This window comes from Somniosus microcephalus, chromosome 21 (genome assembly GCF_052327205.1).
Source record: "Somniosus microcephalus isolate GS21.2 chromosome 21, FLI_Smic_1.0, whole genome shotgun sequence".
NCBI lineage: Eukaryota > Metazoa > Chordata > Chondrichthyes > Squaliformes > Somniosidae > Somniosus > Somniosus microcephalus.
Window position 1 is genome coordinate 28,692,669 of NC_141007.1, and position 22,741 is coordinate 28,715,409.

The 22,741-nt window shown below is 47.7% G+C and overlaps 1 protein-coding gene across 7 annotated transcripts in view; it reads left to right on the plus strand.

Annotated features, from left to right (window-relative positions):
- The window catches only part of LOC147102664 (putative uncharacterized protein MYH16), a 589,631-nt gene that overhangs the window by 523,568 nt on the left and 43,322 nt on the right, over nt 1-22,741 (plus strand). For all 7 annotated transcript variants that reach the window (XM_085963368.1, XM_085963373.1, XM_085963369.1 and 4 more), the window contains 3 exons: nt 4,810-4,942; nt 9,676-9,892; nt 18,589-18,725. In XM_085963368.1, the coding sequence (XP_085819494.1) occupies nt 4,810-4,942; nt 9,676-9,892; nt 18,589-18,725 (487 nt within the window). The remainder of the gene's footprint in view (nt 1-4,809; nt 4,943-9,675; nt 9,893-18,588; nt 18,726-22,741) is intronic.

Genomic DNA, 22,741 nt, shown 5'->3' on the forward strand with positions numbered 1-22,741 from the left:
AGCAGTGTTGAGGCCTCTTTGCAAGGCTGCAGTGTGCAGGGCGTGGCAGCAGACCAATTCGTCCCTTCCCCCTTTAACAGCTGGTTGGCACCACGGGGTCTGCTGTCAGTCCAAAAATGACCGCACCCGCGCTGCGCCCCGCCTGGGCGCTATCCCTCTGGACCGCCGGCTTAGCGCCTAAAGGTAGGAGTGGAACGCCTCTTTTAGCGCTCCACCACTCTCTTAGGGCGAAGCCACTGAATTTCCGGCAACGGGGCGCTACTTTGGGGCGGGCGCTAACTTCGGGCGGGCGCTAAGGTTAGCGCCCCAAAACTGTCTATACTGAAAATCTAGCCCTTGGTTCTTAAACCAGCACTGATTCTGGTCATGCGTTGTCTTCCCACAACGGTAGCATTTTGTTGTGCTTGAAGTAATTTGGTCCACCCCGAGTGCCGCCGCCTTTAGTTGCATTTCCGCCGTTCCTTTCACTGCGGCTTCGTGCGATGCAGCTATAAGGACAGCCCTGTCCAGTGTGAGGTCGTTCTCTTCCAGTAGTCGCTTCTGCGTCCCTTCTTTGGACAATTCGCATACGAACTTGTCCTGCAGTGCTTCTGTCAGATTCCCTCCGAACTGGCAGTATTTCGCTAGCCTACGCAGTTCGACCAAGTATTCCGCATTGCTTTCGTCTTTCCTCTGCGTTCTTGCGTAGAATTTGAATCGTTCAGCCAGCATCAACGGTGTGGGGTTCAAGTGGTCCTTCAGCACAGCCACAATCTCTTCGAAGGTCTGATCCGCTGGTTTATCTGGTGCTATTAGATGCTTCAAGAGCCCGTATGTTTTTGCCCCCATCGAGTTTAGCAATGTTATCGCCTTGTCGTCTTCCTCTATTTTGTTGGCTTCGCAATAGATCTCTATGCGTTCCACGTACGTGGCCCAGTCTTCTATTTCAGAATTAAAGTCGTTAATATTCCCTCGCTTAGGCATCTTTCTTCCCTTGGGAGCAGCACCAGTATTTCTTTAAGTATTCTTATTTATTTGTTTATTTCTAAGATGGTGGTTTTCCCGCGAAATCGGCGGTTTCCCGCTCTTTCCTTCTCTCCCCGCCCACTTCACTGGCGGTATGTCAGTTAAGATGGCGGTTTTCCCGCGAAAATGGCGGTTTCCCGCTCTTCCTTTCTCTCCCCGCCCACTTCAATGGCGGTTTCCCGCTTCTGTCGTCTCCTCCGCCTAATGGCGGCTTCCCGCGTTTCTTCCTGGTGGAAGGGGTACGCTTTCCCCACAGCGGACAGGTTCAGCCGCTGGGCTGGCTCTCGCACAGCTCCCCTTACTCGGCTCTGTCTTTTCCTCCCGCCCGCACGGCTCTACCGGCGCTGGGTACACCCCGTTAACGGAGGACAGTTCAGCCGCTGGACTGGCTCTCGCGCAGTCTCTCTCTCCGTACCCGGCTCTGTCGCTCTCTCTCCCGCACGTTCGGTTCTACCGGCCCTGGGTACCCCGTTGGTGGAGAACAGTTCAGCCGCTGGACTGGCTCTCGCACAGTCTCTCTCCCCTTGCTCGGCTCTGTCTCTCCCTCTCCCGCACGTTCGGTTCTACCGGCTCTGGGTACCCCGTTGGTGGAGAACAGCTCAGCCGCTGGACTGGCTCTCGCGCAGTCTCTCTCCCCTTGCTCGGCTCTGTCGCTCTCTCTCCCACCCGCACAGTTCCTGTTCGCCTCCCAGCCCTCTCGCAGACCGGTGTTTCCCTCCCCGGCTGCAGCTGGGTTTCTCTTCCCGCGCCTACTCCCAGTCTCAGCGCTTCGTGGCTGCGGTCGCTGCCCGGCTTTTCCCGCCGATCGAGGTCCGACTGTCTCACGACGCCGTTGGACCCGACTTTCTGACCGGCTCCGTTCCCCCTCGACCGTGGTCGAGTGCACAGCCCTTATCCTCCGGATATTCTCTACACCTTCCCCTACTCACAGTCTCCGCGGCCGCCTTGTTTCCTGCTGATCGGCTCACTCCGCACCGTGGTAGAAGGGTAGTCAGTGCCTGTTGCTGACGGAAGCTTTTGTTGCTAAAGTCTTCCTCCTTCCTCCTGCTGCAGCCTCGTGTTTTCTTTCAGCAGCACGACGAGGGCGGTTGCCTCTCTTCGACGCTCTTCGTTGCTTTGGTAGTCTTGCCGCAGGGTACGATCGGACTCGTCGCCACTGTAAAGTCTGTGGGTTGTGCAGTTAATAAATACACAGACTTCAGAAGTAACAAACAAACAGGTCTTTACTATTCGAAGGTCAGGGCGAATCTGCCCCAGCAATCCTGCCACAACACTTATATACTGGTGTGGTCACTATCGGTATTACAGTATACAGAAGCCAAACAAATAGTGCCACACCTAAAGTAGTTCTCTTAAAGGTGAACGGGTACATACACTACATTATCAATTTCCTGATCTCCTGCATGGTACAGTATAGGAATTAATAAATCCATTGGCTATGATAGCAGTTATAAACTTTGGCTCTTTACAGAGTGTTAGTAAAATAGAGCCTTTGTTTGGATTATTTGTATCTCTCTTTGTGAACAAACCAGTAATAATGCAGTTTATCCCTTTTTCCAGAGCTTGTGAATGCTTTAATGGAATTCTTCCCACATTCATTAGCCTGTAGGCGCCATCTAGTGTTGTCTTTTGGAACTGCCTCAGTGAATTGGAAATGGTTAGAATGGCAGCTCTGAATGAGAAACTCGCTGTGCTCAACCTCCTAGTGTAGTTCTGTTACTACTCCAGGGGTATAAAAGCTAGACAGTTACCACGACGCAACACAGCTGCCAGTGAAACGTAACCACGTGAAGTGTTTAGATGTGAACGAAACAAGCTTTGAAATGCAATTTTACAGAGTTCGGAGTTCATGAAGTAACCAGCGCTTCTAACGCAGGCCACACAATAGCAATGCGCCAGGTGAAGTATTGGTCTTTACCAATAGTCTTAGGGGGAAAATTTCGCTCGCGTCCCCTTTGGGGCGGTAGTTCGTGCCCGTGCGCCGTAAATTGAGTGGTAGCGCCCCAAGCAAGAGGCGGGCCGCTACTGGAAGCGCTCCCCCTCCTTCCTGGGGCGCTACCATTGAATATCGCGGCGCTTCGCGCAACAGCACCACGCACATCAGCACGTAGCGCCGCGGTATTACAGGCCTCCCTCCCCTGATTAAAGGGGAGGGGCCTAGCGCAGCGCGCACCGGGGCCCTGCTGGACCACCGGAGAGGGGGGTGCCGGCAAAAGACCCCGATCACGGCAGGCACCCCGCATGAAGAAGGGGAAGGGGGCAGGTGCTGGCAGGCGGCCCAAAAAAAAGGCCGCCCGGCACCTGCCCTTCTGTTGATTCTGCCGTGGCCGCAAAAACGCCCCCCTGACCCTGTCGGACATATCATCAGGCGATAGTTCAGAGGGCGCAACTGAAGTTTGCAGCCGGGGCGTCATCGCCGGATGCGCAGCGCCGCAGGGCACTACCGGCTACCGCCGCCACTAACCTCACGCTCAATTTCGCGGGAGGCGTTAGCAGCACCGCGCCCGGGTGCTAGGGGATTTGCATCCCGCTAACGGGAGGCGCAAAGCAACCCAGTTTTTCCCCCTTAGTCTCTATTTGGCTTATCTCTGCAGTGAGTATAGGCTGAGCGGCCTAGCGCAGACCTCTACCAGTGTTGTTTGGTCGAAGGGAAATGAGGACCGTGCATATTTGGTCAGCCTCTGATTTTTTTTAACTGGTTTCCTAGTTCCTTCCTCTGTGGAAGGGCCTTGACAATCAGCACCACCCCAGGTGGCTGGGACAAGATCAGGAATTCACCATTTTGGAAATGTTGGGAGGTGGAATCTGGATCTCAACAACAGCACCAACAACTTACATTTATATAGCGCCTTTAACATAGTAAAGCGTTTCACAGGAGCGTTACCGAACAAAATTTGACACTGAGCCACGTAAGGAGAAATTAGGGCAGATGACCAAAAGCTTGGTCAATGAGCCAGGTTTCAAGGAGCGTCTTAAAGGAAAAGAGAGGTAGAGAGGTGCAGAAGTTTAGGGAGGGAATTCCAGAGCTTAGGGCTTCAGCAGCTGAAAGCGCAGCACCAATGGTGGAGCGATTGAAATCAGGGATGCGCAAGAGGCCAGAATTGGAGGAGCGCAGAGATCTCAGATGGTTGTGGGGCTGGAGGAGGTTACAGAGATCGGGAGGGCCGAGGCCATGGAGGGATTTGAAAACAATGATGAGAATTTTTAAATCGAGACGCTGCTTCACTGGGAGACAACGTAGGTCAGCGAGCACAGGGGTTTGATGGGTGTCCTCAAGTTTCTGGAGGGTGGAAGATGGAAGGCCGGCCGGGAGTCACGTCTCGAGGTAATATCGGCATGGATGAGGGTTTCAGCAGCAGATGAGCTGAGACAAGGATCCGAGTCGGGCGATGTTACAGGGGTGGAAATAGGTGGTCTTACTGATGGCACGGATATGTGGTCAGCAGTTCATATCGGGGGCAGATACGACACCAAGGTTGTGAACAGTGTGGTTCAGCCTCAGACAATTGTTAGCGAGAGGGATGGAGTCGGTGTCTAGGGAACGGAGTTTGTGGCGGGGACTGAAGACAATGGCTTCGGTCTTCCCAATATTTAATTGGAGGAAATTTCTGCTCATCCAATACTGGATGTCGGACAAGCAGCATGACAATTTAAAGACAGTGGAGGGGTCGAGAGAGATTTTGTACCAGTATATGGTACATAATTCAAGGGTTTATATTCTGCTCGTACTATTATCACAAACAAAGTTTGAATTGACTTGAAGAGTTTAAAAATATAGATATTGTAACCTTTGGATCATGACAGGAAGAAGCTGACATCTCGTTTACAAGAGGCTGAAGAGGCAGTGGAGGCCGCCCAGGCCAAGTGCTCCAGCCTGGAGAAAACCAAACAGCGGCTACAAGTAGAGGTGGAGGAGCTGAGCATCGACCTAGAGAAGGTGGGTCTCCACTGTATGACTCGAGAGTGGTTCCTGTGAGCGAGAACAGAGCAGTGGTCTCAGTCAGCAGCTCGAATGATGTACATCAGGCAGGCAAGATGAGTGGTTTATAATCATCATCTCAGCCCTGGATGTTGCTTTGTGAGCATTCCGTTGTAGCTATTACTTTTATATAGAAGGTGGAGTTTACAGGGTTTTTCCTGCCAATTGCTCCCCTCTCCCTCTGCCGAAGATAGTCATGCTGGGGTACAGTTTTATGATTGGATTGTCTGCGGGGGTCTGGTACTGTGTCCAAGTGATTATCACCTGAGAGTGTTGGTAAATGGGCTAATCAAGCCTGATTTTATCCTTACTCAACATCCATACAGATGTGCTCCCCCTTGCCACGGTGTCTGAACAGCAGTCCAGAGCGGTGAAGCCGCAGTGGATTTATCTTTCTCCCTCCTCCCCAGCCCAGTTTCAAACATGAGCTCCTCTTACAAGATGCACTGCAGCAACTCGCCAAGGCTTCTTCAGCAGCACCTCCCAAACCCGCGATCTCTACCACCTAGAGGGACAAGGGCAGCAGGCGCACGGGAACACCACCACCTCCAAGTTCCCCTCCAAGTCACACACTGTCCTGACTTGGAAATATATCGCCATTCCTTCATCGTCGCTGGGTCAAAATCCTGGAACTCCCTCCCTAACAGCGCTGTGGGAGTACCTTCACCACACGGAAGGCAGCAGTTTAAGAAGGTGGCTCACCAACACCTTCTGAAGGGCATCTAGGGATGGACAATAAATGCTGGCCTTGCCAGCGACGTCCACATCCTGTGAATGAATTAAAAAAAGACTGTGGACTGTTCTCATGAAGGCCTCATTCACAGGCTCCCTACATTCACCGATTTGCAAGTGCGCACCTACAAACTTAGGTGGGCTTTCAAATCATTTGGTTGATATATTTCAGTTCTTACTGAGTCACTGAAACCAATTAAATTCATTTGCTTAAAGTGACTCGACATTTGGTGGATGAATTTTCCACGGCAGTCACTATACCATCAGTTGAATTTGCTATAAACTTTGACTGTAACTCCATGCACCAGCAGAATTTTTCACGTTCTTAGTTCCCCAGAGTTTAATAACTGCAATTGGCGAATTCCAAACCGGAGAGGATTTTAAATATTTATAAAGTAGCTGAGTTCCAAAACCGTGTTTAAAAAATCTGCCATAAAATTAATTATATCAGAGGAGAGCTGCAGAAGCGGACAAGCTTTTGTAAACTGGATTTTCATTGGCTGAAAACTGCCTGTAAAGGGTGATATTAGTGCACTGGTCACACCTCTGATAACCTGTTAATGCATCATATTAGTGAGAGGACTGGTAAACAAGGGTACACACGAGTGATCCCAACCCTCCGAACATGACACCAAACCAATTGACAGCACTGGAACGGTTCACCATTCGGTAATAGTACCGGTTCACAACTTTAGGATGGCTGTAAGTTCTCAGCCTTGCTCACGTTGGTTTAATTGGCTCTAATATAAACCTGGTATTTGATTGTGGTTTTCTCATAGTAAGACCTAACCCAAATCTAAATCCTGTAGGGGGTTTTGTTCCAGGGACTTATTGTAGGTCAGCCAGTTATGTTTTCCTGAGCTGCCCTGCCCGCTGTGCGGTTGCGAATCGCTTTCCCCTTCCTGATTCTGAGCTCAGGACTTATCGAGTGGTAACAAGGACAAACGAACAGACCAGTGGATTGGTGCAAGGAAAACCAATGTTTATTAATTAGAAAAGCTAACACTACAAGAAAAACAGTATTATACAGAAGATAAAAGAAATCGCTATGGATGCAATACAGTTTTACATTTAACGGGAGAAGAAACGGACACAACGAGGGAAAAATTCTAAAATCACAATTTTGTAATACCCCTTTAACTCCCACCCTTACACCTAGCTAGGTTGTCTTGTGACGGCCAGAAAGATAATGCTCACCGGTGAAACAGATGAAAAGGCCCTTGTGCCCCGCTGCTGCCGTCGAAATGTACTTGCGATGCTTTCTAGATGGTTTTCCTTCTTGGTTGCTAGCAGACAAACAGGACACTGGGCTGAGGCAAAGAGAGAGAGAGCGAGGTGCTGGGCCGCCCCAGTTATATCCTCTCGGCAATGGGTCATTATCGCGCCTCATCAGTCCGTTCCATTGTCCGATTTGGGCTCGAAAACGTAAGACAAAAGGACCTTGATTTTGGCCCATTTACGTTGATGGCACCGATCAGTACCACAACTGCCTTTCCATTGTTTTCTGAATGTCCTTAATTGTTCTGAATGTTCCTCAATTGTTCTGAATGTTCCTCAAGCAACTGGGACTATCTCCGCCCGAACTTAGATTGTGTTGGCAAACAATTGATAACCTGCCTCAGGGCATGAATACAACTGAGCTTGCCTCACTGCATTGTTCAAATTAAACATGCAGTCTGTGAAGCTATCAGAAAATCCATATGGATGCCGCAGGCCCTTTGGCCATGTGCCTGACCGCAGCCATTTTGAGAGGCCCTGGATTTTTAAAACACAGTCACTCCAAGGTTTCTTTAATAACTCCAATTAATCTTCGGGGGGGGAACATATGAAATTTTGCGAATCCCTTCAATCCTCATCCAAACTGTTACCCTAACCCAAACCGTAATCATAATCCAAGCCGTAACCTAAACTATCGGTTACTTTTTTATAACGGAGATTGCAAAGGTACAGAACGAATATATACCATTAAAAATGGAGATGACTTCAAGTTTCAGGATATCGTGGATCAATAGAGGTTAGAATTAAACTAAAGTTGAAGAAGAGGGTATATGGGTACTATTGGTACGATAAAAATAAGCGAGAATACAAGAAAATTAGCGAAGAGGCTGCGAGAGCGATAGAGAAAGCAAGACGGGAGTATGAGGAGAGAATCTCTAAAGATATTAGAAAGAACAGTAAAGTATTCTACGATGGTGTCAGTAAAAAGAGTACTGTTAAACGGGAGGTGGGACTCCTGAGAGCAGGAGATAAATAGAAATTGTCCGGCATACTTAACAAGGACTTTGCATCAGTGTTGACAAAAGAGAAGGATATTGGGGAGGAGGCGAACGAGCTGGGAGATATAATAAATAAAAGGAAATTATTAGAAGGGCTAGTTAAGCTAATGGAGGGCAAAGGGCCTGATAGGATATGTCCGAGGGCACTGAGAGAAACGGGGGAAGAAATAGCGGAGACCCTAGAAATTATAGCAGCGACTTTACCCCAGCCTGCCCAGCGAGACGTCAGTGGAACGTAAAATCAGGCGGGGTGTAAATCGGGCTTTGGACCCAAACACGCCCCATTCTCGTCGGGCTCGGTTAAAATCGGGCCGTATGTTTCAGGATTTATTGAGAGTGAATGTGCGGTGGAGGACTGGAGAGTGGCCAATGTAATGCCTATTTTCAAAAGGGCATTACAGCTGCCCTGGGTAAACATCTGTGGTTGGAAACGTTTTTGGAACCGTTAATTGAAGTCCGAAGATGTGCGGGTTAGGTTGATTGGCCATGATAAAAAAAATTGACCCTTAGTGTTAGGGGGGATTAAATACATGGGGTTACGGGGTTACGGGGATAGGGCTTGGGTGGGATGGCTGTCGGTGTAGGGACCGGGTGCTAGGGTTTGGATGATCAGCCATGATCTCGTTGAATGGCGGAGCAGGCTCGAAGGGCCGAATGGCCTACTCCTGCTCCTATCTTCTATGTTTCTATGAGATGACTAATTATTACTAATAACTAGAAGCAGCCAACATGGATTTCCGAGAGGGATTCTGGGAACACCGTGGCCACGTGGGATTAGATCTACTGCTCGTGCGGAGGATAAACATAAACATGAACACCAGGGCCTGGAGGTTGCACTGGTTTTTTTTTTCAGTGCCGTTCGGCCGAAATCAGCCAACCCAGCGCAAAAGATCACGGAATTTCAAGCGCAAATTACGTCCAGCGCAACTTGAGTTTCCGAGATCTTTCGAGTTAGTTAAAAAAAACATCGCGCTAGAAGCTGACCCCGCCCACAAAACTGGCCACGCCCCCAGATCGAATTAATCACCATGACGAGTTTCCATTAATTGCGTTCGTTTGCGGGCCTTCGAGGATGCTCTTAAAATTAAGCTGGATCTTTTGGGTGCAAGGACGCTAATAGGCACGTTGTAGAAGCTTTTGACTGTAATTTTTTTAATTTACTAAAACTGACTACTATACCCCAATATGACTAGCAAATGGTTCTGTGTAGTTTTTAAAGTCATTTTCAGTTATTTAAAATTGGGTTACTCACAGGTGGTGACTAGGCACTCTGATTAAACAGCTTTATTTTTTACGTTCTAAAACGCAGCCCTAATGCGCTGGTTCACGGCGGATTTTACGTTCAGCGATATGCAAATGAGTTTGAGCGGAAACTTGGGGGTGGGGGGGGAAAGCACTTCTCAAAACAGGCGCAATTTTGTCCACAAGTTGCACACAGACCGCCGATTGCGCCCAAAGCGGAAACTCTAGCCCAAGCTGTTTGAGCCAAGCAGCCTGTTTCCGTGTTGTAATTTCTCTAACCTAAACCTGTAACCTGACGACTCCAATGAGAGCTGATGCTGGACAGGTTAGAGGAACGAACCCATCGCCGTGCACAGCGCCACGAAGCCCACTGCATATATCTGAACATAGAATTGGTTTTAATTATCAAAACCGTTTTCCCGTTTTATTTTTTCTATACAGGCCAATGCAGCGGGTGCAACCCTGGATAAGAAGCAGCGAATGATTGACAAGCAGATCTCGGACTGGCGTCAGAAGTGCGAGGAGATCCAGACGGAGCTGGAATCCTCACAGAAAGAGTGCCGGCAGTACGCCACAGAGCTCTTCAAACTGAAGACATCCTACGAGGAGCTGATCGAACAACTGGACTCCCTTAAGCGGGAAAACAAAACACTCCAAGGTACTGTAAATGTGTGAAAAATCAGGCGCGAGTGATCTGCAGTATCAGGAATCAATACAAAATACTGGGTCTGAATTCGCGTAAATATCAGACAGGAGTGGCAATAAAGGAGAAGCTCACTGTGGTTGACTCCCAACAATTGAGAAACGCATTAAGGAAAAGAAGACAATGTTCGGGGTTATTATGTCCGTGTGTAATTGAGACACGGATTGCAGGAGTTGGTTATAACAGGTCTTTACTGAGTGGAGACAAACTGAAACTACTATGCAAAAGTTACTACTCAGGCTTATATACAGGGGTGGTCACTACTGGTACTGCAGTATACAGGGGCTGCAGAATATAGTTCCTTCTGCAAAGTACATACACTACAATTCCTCCCCTTTTAGCTAAACAGTACATAACATTCGATTAATAATTAAATAACATATTTACAATTACAGTTGCTAGATATATTAGCTGAAGTTAAGCAATTATAAGTTCAGTCTTTGAGGAGGCTTCCTGATTCTGTCTGGATAACGCCTCTTTGGGGTATCAGGTTCTTCTGGCAAAGTTGATTCGGAATCAACGTCGTTGTTGGGTTCGTCTGCTTCCAATATTCCCGATTCTGAGGTAGATGCAATTGGTACTTCGGTTTCATCACCAGGTGTATCGGATCATGGTGTGGAATTGACGTTTTCCAGTGACTCTAGAATTTGGTCAGCATGGCGTCTTACAATGCTCTCTCCAACGTCCACGGTATACATTAGAGGTCCTTGCCGTGTGCAGATCGTTCCTGGCTGCCATTTCTCTGTGCGGTAGTCCCGGGCCAAAACTGGTTGACCTATCTTAAAACTCCTGGTCGGCCTTTCATTCATATTCTGAAACTGCCTGTTCTCCACATCTCTTCTGATGTTTGGCTTAACCAAATCCAAGCGGCATCGTAGTCCTCGATTGAAGAACGTCATGGCTGGAGTTTGGTTGGTAACCGCATGTGTCGCATTCCGGTAGGCAAACAAGAAGTTATCCACCTTGTGTTGTAGGGGTATGTCTTCATTACACATTGCCTTGATAGCCTTCTTGAATGTTTGAACGAACCTCTCAGCCAATCCATTGGTGGCTGGATGATATGGGGCGGATGTGTAATGCTTAACACCATTGTTCTTTAAGAACCTCCGGAACTCTTCAGACACAAACGGTGGTCCATTGTCGGAGCAAATCTGTTCAGGCAGCCCATTTCTGGTGAATATGGTTCGTAAGACTGTGATAGTTTTTTCTGTGGTGGTTGAGGACATTTTTATTACCTCTGGCCACTTTGAATGTGCATCCACCACAATTAAAAACATCGAGTCCATAAATGGACCAGCAAAATCAATGTGCACCCTTTGCCATGGAGATGAGGGCCACTCCCATGGATGTAGAGGGGCTTGTGGTGGGGCGTTTTGGACCTTCTGGCATCCTGTACAGCTCTTGGTCATTTCTTCGATTTCTCTATCGATTCCCGGCCACCACACAAACGCTTTGGCTAAGTTCTTCATTTTTATCCCTCCCAGATGACCCTCATGAAGCTCATTGAGCACTCTATCCTTCAATTTGGGTGGAATTACTACTCTGGATCCACACATCAAGGTTCCTCTGCACACTGACAGCTGTTCTCTTTTCAGCGAGAATGCTGGCAACAGTGGTTCGCCATGTGCTGGCCATCCCTTCACCGTTAAATCATAGACCCAGGAGAGTGTCGGGTCATTTCGTGTTTCCTTTTCTATGTTTACATTCGTCACAGGTAGACATTCGACTATGGTCGAGTGGAATATCTCCACTGGATCCACTGCAGGTGCTTCTTCCACCGTCGGCAATGATAGGCGCGACAATCCATCAGCATTCCCATGCTGTTTAGTTCCTTTGTACTCGATGTCATATTGGTGTGCCCCTAGGAAAAGGGACCACCTCTGTAGCCGTTGTGCTGTCATTATCGGGACGCCCTTCTGAGGGTTGAAAATGGAGACAAGAGGTTGATGATCAGTTAGTAGAGTAAATTTCTGACCGTGCAGGTAGTGATTGAACTTCTTCACCCCCCACACCAGGCTGAGGGCCTCTCTGTCAATCTGGGCGTAGTTACGCTCGGTTGAAGTTAACGAGCGTGACGCAAAAGCTATCGGCCTCTCTGAACCATCAAGGAATTTATGTGACAGTACCGCTCCAATGCCGTAGGGAGACGCATCACACACCAGTCTTATCGGTAGTGATGGGTTGTAGTGAGCCAATACTTCTCTTGAAGTGATTAGGTCTTTACTCTTCTGAAAGGCCCGCTTACATTCATCGCTCCATTTCCATGCTACTCCAGTTTGTAGTAGGGCGCTCAGTGGGTGCAGAATTGTGGACAAATTCGGCAAAAGCTTATGGTAGTAATTCACCAATCCGAGGAATGACCTCAGTTGCGACACATTTTCAGGCGCTGGAGCCTTAACTACCGCTTCAATTTTGTCAGGGGACTTATGTAACCCCTCTTCATCAATCACGTGACCACAATACGATATCTGTTTCTTAAAAAACTCGCACTTGGGGCGATTGGCTCGTAGCCCATGTTCTCTTAGTCTAGTGAGCACCTGCTCTAGGTTGGCAAGGTGTTCACTGTCATCTTCACCTGTCACTAGGATGTCATCCAAGTAACACTGAGTCCCCGGAATCCCTTGCAGGACTTGTTCCATCACTCTTTGCCATATCGCCGGAGCTGATGCTACTCCGAATACCAGTCGATTATACTGGTAAAGACCTTTGTGAGTGTTTATCGTGAGATACTTCCTAGAGGATTCTTCAACTTCCATCTGCAAATATGCTTGTGCTAGGTCAATTTTTGTAAAACGCTTCCCTCCAGATAGTGAGGCAAAAATATCTTCTATCCTCGGGAGAGGATATTGTACTGTGTGAAGGACTGGGTTCACCGTCACCTTGAAGTCCCCACAGATGCGAACCTTCCTTGGCTCCTCAGACTTATTGTTTAACGTTTTCTTCATGACAGGAACGATGGGTGTCGCGCACTCGCTCCAGTCTACCTTAGATAACACGCCTGCATTCTTCAGATTCTCCAGCTCTGCCTCGACGGCTGGGCGAATTGCATATGGTACCGGTCTTGCTTTGAAAAACTTGGGAATTGCATTCTCTTCTATTTTTATCGAGGCGGTTACGCCTTTAAGAGTTCCCAGTTCTTGTTGAAATACCTCTTTGGCGTTAGCTAAGATTTTTGACAATCGTCCAGGTGTGACGTCGTCATCCTTTTTACCAGCCACCGTCAGTGCCTGAATGGAGTGCCAGTCTAAACTTATCTTTCTGATCCATTCACGTCCCAATAACGGTGGTCCACCATCTTGCAGTATGTACAGATACAATTTCTGTATTTCCTTGCCGTTGTATTCGACAGGCACCCTTATTTTCCCTCTGGGGTATACTTTTTGCCCTGTATACGTCTTCAAGACAATGGATGTCTCTTTCAAGGGTATGTGTGAGAATAGCCGCTCGTAGTCTCGTCGATTCATGACGGTCAGGGCTGATCCTGTATCCAATTCCATTTTGACTTGGGACCCTGCTATCGTGAGGGTGACCCAAATGGTTCGGTGATCCTCTTTTGCAATTACGTTGTGAAGTTTGAGACAGCTTAGTCTCTTGTTCCCGGATTCACTATCGCTCATCTGGTCTTCGGAACTACTGTCCGTCATCTTTTGTACTTTCCTGTACTGTTCCTTAGTAGCCTTTTTGTTGTCATTGGTCTCCTTCCCAGACCTGCAAACTCGTGCAATGTGTCCCATCTTTCCGCATTGCCTGCATATTTTGTCCTTGGACCAGCAGTCCTTCTGGTCATGGGTTGTTCTGCCGCAGCGATAGCATTTTTCAAATCCCCGTGTCATTTCGTGGGTGCCGTATTCCTGTGGCTTTTGCTGTATTTCCGCAGCTCCCCTTGTTGCTGCTTCGTACGATACTGCCACGCTGAAAGCCTTATCTAGCGTCAGCTCTTTCTCTGAGAGTAACCTCTTCTGGGTTCCTTCACTCAGGAGTCCACAGACAAATTTGTCCCGTAGGGTATCTGCCAGTCCTGCTCCGAACTGGCAGTGCTTTGATAGCTTGCGTAGTTCCGTAAGGTAATCAGCATTGCTCTCATCTTTATGCTGATTTCTCCTGTGGAATTTAAATCTTTCTGCTATCAGCAGCGGTGTAGGATTTAGGTGTTCCTGTAGGATATCAACAATTTCGTTAAAACTCTTCGCCATCAGTTTGGCTGGAGTAATTAGGTTCCGCAATAGGCTGTACGTTCTTGCGCCCATTAAGTTTAGTAGTACCGATGCCTTTTTCTCAACAGCTACTTCGTTTGCCTCGCAATATACTTCGACTCTTTCCACATACGTGGTCCAGTCTTCTATTGCATTATCGAAGGCATTGATATTGCCAGTCTTCGGCATCTTGGAAATCTAAGATGGCACCTCCCGCGCTTTGCCTTCTTCCCCGATTTAACAAAATGGCGCCTCCCGCGCTTTGCCTTCTTCCCCGATTTAACAAAATGGCGCCTCCCGCGCTTTCCGTCTTCTCCGCTGCTGCTAGCGCTGTTGCTGGCGTTTTATGCCTTGATGGCGACGCCCTATGGTCTTCGCGCACTTCCCCCCGCGCTGCTGCTAACGCCGCTCTCCGCGGTTCCCGTGGCAAACTGCAGCTCCTCACGGCTTTCTGCGCTTCTAATTTCTTTTATTTCCCCGTCGTCGGAGCAACCCTGCGGGACACTTTCCTCCCTCTTCTCGGGTCTGTACGCTGCCCGGCTTCGTAGTACCGGCCGCGCCCTGTGTGCTCCACCCTCTCTCTCTCTCCCCTCTTCCCGACAACGCTGCTCGGCCCCGTTGAAAAGCCACCCGATCGAGCTCTAGCCCGCCGCAGCCCAGGAAGGATCAGTGTACTACCTGCCACCAGCCCGATTAGCTGGAACACCATCGACAGGATAACCAAGCCCCGCTCTCGACAGCCTCTCCTGCAAATCTTGCACGCCGATGAATCAGAGGCGGTTGCCCACGGTCGACGCCCGTTTCTTCTGATTGTTTTATTTATTTATTTTCTTTCTTCCTTCTGGCCTCGACCTCTGACAACTTCGCTTCAGGGATGGATCCCCATGAGGTGGTGCAGACTGTAGGTAAGTTCGGATCTGCTCGTCGCCAGTATTATGTCCGTGTGTAATTGAGACACGGACTGCAGGAGTTGGTTATAACAGGTCTTTACTGAGTGGAGACAAACTGGAACTACTATGCAAAAGTTACTACACAGGCTTATATACAGGGGTGGTCACTACTGGTACTGCAGTATACAGGGGCTGCAGGGTTCCTTCTGCAAAGTACATACACTACAGGAGTAAGATAAGGAGGTTTATATAGATAGGCTAAAAATGTAATTTATAAAGAAATGATGCGGGTTGTAAAGAGGGCACCTGAAGGAAATATAGTGGAAAAAACTGGAGATGTAACAGATATTAAGCAGGTGCAGAGACAGTGGGGGGAGGGGAGGGGAGGGGAGGAAGGAATTGAAGGAACATACTGTGCTTTTGTAAGAGGCAGGAAAGATAAAATGTTGCAAATCGGAATGGCAAAATCATATCTGTTACATCTCCAGCTTTTTCCAGTTCTGATGAAGGGTCCCAGACCTGAAACGTTAACTCTGTTTCTCTCTCCACGGATGCTGCCTGGCCTGCTGAGTTTTTCCAGCATTTTCTGTTGTTATTTCAGATTTCCAGCACCCGCAGTATTTTGCTATTAAACTAACTGTACTGTTGGACGCGTCCCCAGAAGCACGCCAATCACAGCATGTTGTAGATTTAGGGCAGTGCGTATCAATGTGATCAGGAACCAGAGTAACCTGATTCACCACACACCGGTCAAGATGCCACCAACCATCTGTTCAGGCCCTGGTACACCTAACTGGCAACAGCTGTGGGGAAAACTGGCATCACGAGGTCGAAGGCAGTAGAGAGCCACGTGCAGAGCTGTGCCATCTTCTGCAAAGACACCCAGAGAGAGAAGGAACTTGCATTTATATAAAGCAAAGCAACCATCACGACCTCAGGATGTCCCAAAGCACTTCACAGCCGATGAAGTACTTTTGAAGTGTAGTCGCTGTTCCAGTGTAGGGAAACGCAGCAGCCAATTTGCGCACAGCAAGGTCCCAGAAACAGCAATGAAATAAATGACCAGATAATCTGTTTTAGGTGTTGGTTGAGGGATAAATGTTGGCCAGGACACTGAGAAAACTCTCTGTTTTTGGTTGGTACACAAAAAATATTAGTATATCTTCAATGTTTTGAACTAAAAAGAAAGACTTGCATTTATATGACACCTTTCGTATCCTCAGGACGGCCACAAGCGCTTTCCAGGATATTAAGAATGTTTGAAGTTTGGTCACTGTTGTAATATAGGGAAATGCAGCAGCCATTTTGCGTACAGCAAGCTCCCACAAACAGCATTGAGATAAAAGACCAATTAGAGGGATAAATGTTGGCCAGGACGCCGGGAGAACCATGGGATCTTTCATGGCCACCTGAGAGGACAGAGGAGACCTCAGTTTAACACCTCCTCTGAAACATGGCACCTCTGACAGCGCAGCACTCCCTCAGTACTGAAGTGTCATCCTACATTTTATGCTCATCTTTCTGGGGTGGGGCTTGAACCCATGATCTATCTGACTTAGAGGCAAACGTTCTACCACTGAACCAAGGCTGACACAAGCTATCGTTCAGCATAAGGTAGTGCAGTGACGCTAAGTCAGCTGTGGCCTGAAGCTCGTCTCCACCCCTTTGCAGCCACGTTGCAATGTTGCGCCGTGGATTGACAACCACCTCGCGCGGCACCACCTGTGCTTCAGCAGCTATTGAACAGGTCAGGTCTGCAGACTCACACCTGCATCTTGGGTTTAGTTTCCCTTCATTTTGTCCTGTCTCCTCTTAGTCTTGACCTTTAATGATTCGCGGTGCTTTTGATGCTGTACAAAACTTGCAGAATTTCTGACACACTTTTCTGACATTCCCCTTTAGTTGGTCCCATCCCTTTTAAATTTCAGTTACTTCATTTACAAAGAACTTTCCACTTGAGAGTGCTCCCTACACCTGTCAAAATCTACATCGGAAGCTATGTTAATGAACTAACCGAGGAAGGAATTGGGTGCAAACATCATAATCATAATAATAATAATCAACTTTATTGTCGTTGTTAGTGCACAAGTGCAGTACAACGAAATGTAGGCTTGATGCTCCCGAGAGTGTACATTTAGATTAAGACATTTAAACATGCAACATACATTTGGCTTGTAATACATTAACATAAACATAACCATAATAAAGTGCATTGGCAGATGTGCAGGCTTTAGAGTTTATTTGTGGAGTTCAGTAGGATGACAGCCCTGGGAAAGAAGCTGTTCCTAAATCTGGTCGTACGGGTGCGAATGCATCTGTAGCGTCTCCCAGATGGCAGGAGGGCGAACAGACTGTGGCTGGGGTGGGTAGGGTCTTTGATGATGGACCGTGACCTCCGTAAACAGCGTTTCTGGTATATGTGCTCTATGGTCAGTAGCCGGGTGCCGGTAATGCGTTGGGCAGTTTTGACTACCCGCTGCAGGGCTTTCCGGTCATAGTAGCTACAGCTGCCATACCATACTGTGATACAGTTCGTCAGGATGCTCTCTATTGTGCAGCGGTAAAAGTTAGAGAGGATCAGGATCAGACTTGAGTCTGTCTGCAACCCAGCAATAAAGGATCACTTAGCAACCAGTTGCAAATATCACGACAAGAAGAGGCGATAGGAAGCACAAAGGGGGTTGAGATGGGTTAGGGTTAGGTTAGGCTAACTCCTGGGCACCTTCCTAACTATAACCATCGTTCCCAGGCCAGGCATAATGTGCTGCACCCCAGAAAATAGTGTAGATTCTCTTGCCTGAGGCCTGGGCTTGCATTCCTGGCTGTTACCATCAAGGCTTCCGGCAGCTGCTGAATAGCAACAGCCAGACAGAGCTGAGGCCTTTCGATTGCTCATCGTGGGGAGGGGGTGGGAGGGGGAATAGGGATTGAAACGAGATTGATTCCTGGGATGGCGGGACTGTCGTATGAGAAGAGATTGAGTAAACTAGGCCTGCATTCTCTTGAATTCAGAAGAATGAGAGGGGATCTCATTGATGCTTACAAAATTATTACAGGGCTTGATAGGGTGGATGCTGGGAGAATGTTTCCCTTGGCTGGGGAGTCTAGAACCAGGGGCCACAGCCTCAGGATAAAGGGTAGGCCATTCAGGACTGAGATGAGAAGAAATTTCTTCACACAGAGGGTGGTGAATCTTTGGAATCCTCTACCCCAGAGGGCTGTGGAGGCTCAGTCATTGGGTATATTCAAAACAGAAGTCAATAGATTTCTGACCAGTAAGGGCATCAAGGGATATGGCGATAGGGCCGGTGAATGGAGTTGAGGCAGAAGATCAGCCATGATCTCATTGAATGGCGGAGCAGGCTCGAAGGGCCGAATGACCGACTCCTGCTCCTATTTCTTATGTTCTTATGCTCAAACTCATTTGAACTGTGCCCCTTGCAGTCATCACAAAGAGCGAGGCTTTTGCTCCAGCTATGTTGCTCCTTCGACTTGCCAATCGCGCCTCGCTGGTGTTTCAGGCTGAAGTGCCTCTGTTTTTCACTCCTTTCCTGATTTGATTCCGCAGAGGAGATTACCGACTTGACGGACCAGCTGGGCGAGGGCGGGAAGAGTGTCCACGAGCTGCAGAAATCCAAGAAGAAACTGGAGATGGAGAAAGAAGAGCTGCAGGCGACTCTCGAGGAGTCGGAGGCAGCATTGGAGGTAAATACAAGCCAAACTACCCGGTCATGCCCATTAGTCCCACAAACACAGCAAATTCCTTTATACCTGAATAGATGGCCTTTATTGCCCTGTTGCGTGTACAGACAACACTTGTTTGAAATTTACTTTGACTTGGGATACAGATCCTGTAGGACCAGGAGCCCCTGTGCTATTTTGTACCTAAAGAATATTACATTTCATTTTTGTAAACCAGAATGAAAGGCTGCTTACTCTGCAGGCTGCTTGTTGTGTGCACACTATGGCCTCAAAGACAGAGCAGGTGCATATTTGAATATTCAGCAGTCAGATTGCACGTGGCGGTAGGAGAGGAGGATGTATCATTAATGACTGACGGTGAAATTTGGCTGTGACTGGCTGGGCTGAGGAGACGCAGATAAATTGGAGCTTGAAATCAAATTCAGTATCCGCGGCTCACTGTCCTCTTGTTGATCTGAGGTGCTGAGAGGATCAATGCTCCTGCAGTAAAAAGCCAGGAGTTGTTCGTACTGTTTTCTGCAGTGCCGTCGGTGGATCGTGATCCCCAAGTACCAAGTTGCTGCATTGTGAGCTTCTGTGTTACTGACCCGTGCTGGACTTACCTCACAAAGCTGCCTCCGAATGCAGTTCCGACCTCAGTGCCAGCGCTGTGAGGTTAGTGAGCTGGCGCTGCCATCTCCAGGCGGGCTCAGACCCACCTAAAGGGCGATGTTCACTGACGACTCTGTGGGGCAGCAGTACCACCTCAGCAACAATGTGAACTTGGCTTTTTGGTGGACACCATCTTCCAGCATTGTGGTGCCCATCGCTGGTCAGTATGGATCTTTCCCACCCTTCAGGGAAGGTGCAATCACATAGGATTACATAGGATATCCAGCACAGAAACAGGCCATTCGGCCCAACCAGTCCATGCCGGCGTTTATGCTCCACTCGAGCCTTCTCCCGTCTTTCCTCATCTAAATCTATCAGCATAACCCTCTATTCCCTTCTCCCTCATATGCTTATCTAGCCTCACTAGCGAGTTCCACATTCTCACCACTCTCTGGGTAAAGAAGTTTCTTCTGAATTCCCTATTGGATTTCTTGGTGACTATCTTATATAGATGGCCTCTAGTTTTGCTCTTCCCCACAAGTGGAAACACTCTCTCTGTATCCACTCTATCAAAACCTTTCATAATTTTAAAGACCTCTATTAGGTCACCCCTCAACCATCTCTTTTCAAGATTAAAGAGACCCAGCCTGTTCACCCTTTCCTGATATGTAGACCTCGCATTTCTGGTATCATCCTTGTAAATCTTCTCTGCACCCTCTCCAGTGCCTCTATATCCTCTATATGGTGACCAGAATTGTACGCAGTACTCCAAGTCTGCTCTAACTAAGGTTCGATACAAGTTTAGCATAACTTCACAACTTTACAACTCTGTCCCTCTAGAAATAAACCCTAGTGCTTGGTTTGCTTTGTTTATGGCCTTGTTAACCTGTGTCGCAACTTTTAGTGATTTGTGTATTTGTACTCTGAGATCCCTTTGCTCCTCTACTCCACCCAGACTCACACCCTCCAAGTAATAAGTGACCTCCCTATTCTTTTACCAAAATGTAAAACCTCACATTTATCTAGGTTGAATTAAATTTGCCAATTATATGCCCACTCTGCAAGTTTATTAATGTCCTCCTGTAATTTGTTGCACTCCTCCTCAGTATTGACTACCCCCTCCGCGCCCCCCCCCCCCGAATTTGGTGTCATCCGCAAATTTAGAAATTGTGATTTTGATTCCAAAGTCTAAATCGTTAATGTAAATTGTGAACAGCAGTGGTTCCAGCACTGATCCTTTTGGAACACCACTACCCACCTTCTGCCACTGTGAATAGCTCCCCTTTACTCCTACTCTCTGCTTTCTGTCCTGAAGCCAGCTAGCTATCCAATCTGCTACTTGTCCCCTGATTCTGCATTCTCTCGCCTTATTCATTCGTTTATTATGGGGTACCTTATCGAAGGCCTTTTGAAAATCTAGATAAATTACATCTACTGCATTACCCTTGTCTATTCTCCCTGTTACCTCTTCAAAAAATTCAATAAGGTTGGTCAAGCAAGACTTTCCCTTTTGAAATCCATGCTGACTATTCATTACTATGTTTTTGGTTTCTAGATGTTCTTCTATTTTCTCCTTTAGTAGGGATTCCATTATTTTTCCTACCACCGATGTTAAGCTGACTGGTCTATAATTCCCTGGACATGTTCTATCCCCCTTCTTAAATATCAGTATTACGTTAGTTGTCCACCAGTCCTCTGGCACTACACCTTTTTTTAACAAATTATTAAATATGCGTAGTAATGCCTCTGCTATCTCTTCCCTAGATTCTTTTAAAATGAGCTGATGTAATCCGTCCGGACCGGGTTTCTTTCCTCTTTGAGTTTGATTAGTTTATTTAATATATCTCCAGAAAATAAAATCACAAACAAAGTCAAACAAGACCCTTGTGATGCGCAGCCTTCCCTAGCAGTGTGGCACAATACTAGCAGTCTGGGGCATTGACAATGGCTTCTCCTTTCCAAGATCTGGAAATAATAAGCTGGTATCAGTAAAAGTGGCCACAAAGCTGTCGGATTGCCGTAAAAACCCAACTGGTTCACTACTGTGCCTTAGAGAAGGAAACCTGCTGGCCTTACCCGGTCTGGCCTACCTGCGACTCCAGTCCCACACCCCAACGTTGGGGATGGGCAATAAATGCCAGTGACACCCACCTCCCGAGAATAAATCTTTAAACACTATTCTGTGATGCAAACGCAGTACTTAACCACTGCTATCGCAAACAAACAACTGAATAGTGCAGCTCCCAGTGGTGTAGAGGTCCGCAGCTGCCATTGCTGCAGTAGAGAGCAGACGGCCACCGTGTCTAAATCCCTTGCAGTTTAGTATACTCACAATCTGCTGTCATTGGAGCCGTGGCTGGCAGTCTGAGAGAGTTGTGACAGTAAAATTGTTTGGCATCTAATGCGCTTGACTTTGGGGAGAAAGAGATGCAAGTCTTTTTAAAAAAGAAAACAAATGTCAATTAGCAATCTGCCAGTCCGGTTTTATTGAAATGCTTCTTTTTGGTACCCTGGCAGATGGCAAATTTTAGAGGAGCAGATTTGCAGCATGTAAGGGATACTGTAAGCGGTGCTGCTCTTTCCTGTAACAACTACCAGCCGTGGTCTTTAGGGAAACCCGATAACTGCTTCCCGAGGGTAACCCCCGATTTGAGAAACTAACGGATAAAAATTGGAACATGTTTCATGCATTTTACTGAAGAGGTTTGGTAGACGTACAGTTCTTTTAGGTGGTAAATTTGTTCAGGCTTTAAAACCCTGAGCTGTAAGTTTGGTGCCTGTAATTCTGGATGAATCACAAATCGTAGCAGGCAAGGACTGAACATTAAGGACCAGAACTGGCATTGATGACCAAAAGAGATGCTAAGAACGTAAGAAATAGGGGCAGGATTAGGCCATTTGGTCCTTCGAGCCTTCTCCGCAATTCAATAAGATCATGTCTGATCTTCTACCTCATCTCCACCTTTCCTGCACTATCCCCATATCCCTTGATTCCCTTAGTATCCAAAAATCTATCGATCTGTGTCTTTAATATATTAACGACTGAGCCTCCACAGCCCTCTGGGGTAGAGAATTCCAAAGATTTACCACCCTCTGAGTGAAGAAATTTCTCCTCATCTCAGTCCTAAATGGCCGACCCCTTATTCTGAGACTGTAATCCCTGGTCCTAGACACCCCAGCCAGGGGAAACATCTTCCCAGTATCTACCCTGTCAAGCTCCTTGCGGTTTTTTTATGTTTCACCTCTCATTCTTCTAAACTCTACGGAATATAGGCCTAGTCTACTCAAACTCTCCTCATAGGACAATCCCCTCGTCTCAGAAATCAGTCTAGTGAACCTTCGTTGCACTCCCTCTATGGCAAGTATACCCTTCCTTAGGTAAGGAGACCAAAACTGTACACAGTACTCCAGGTGTCGTCTCACCAAAG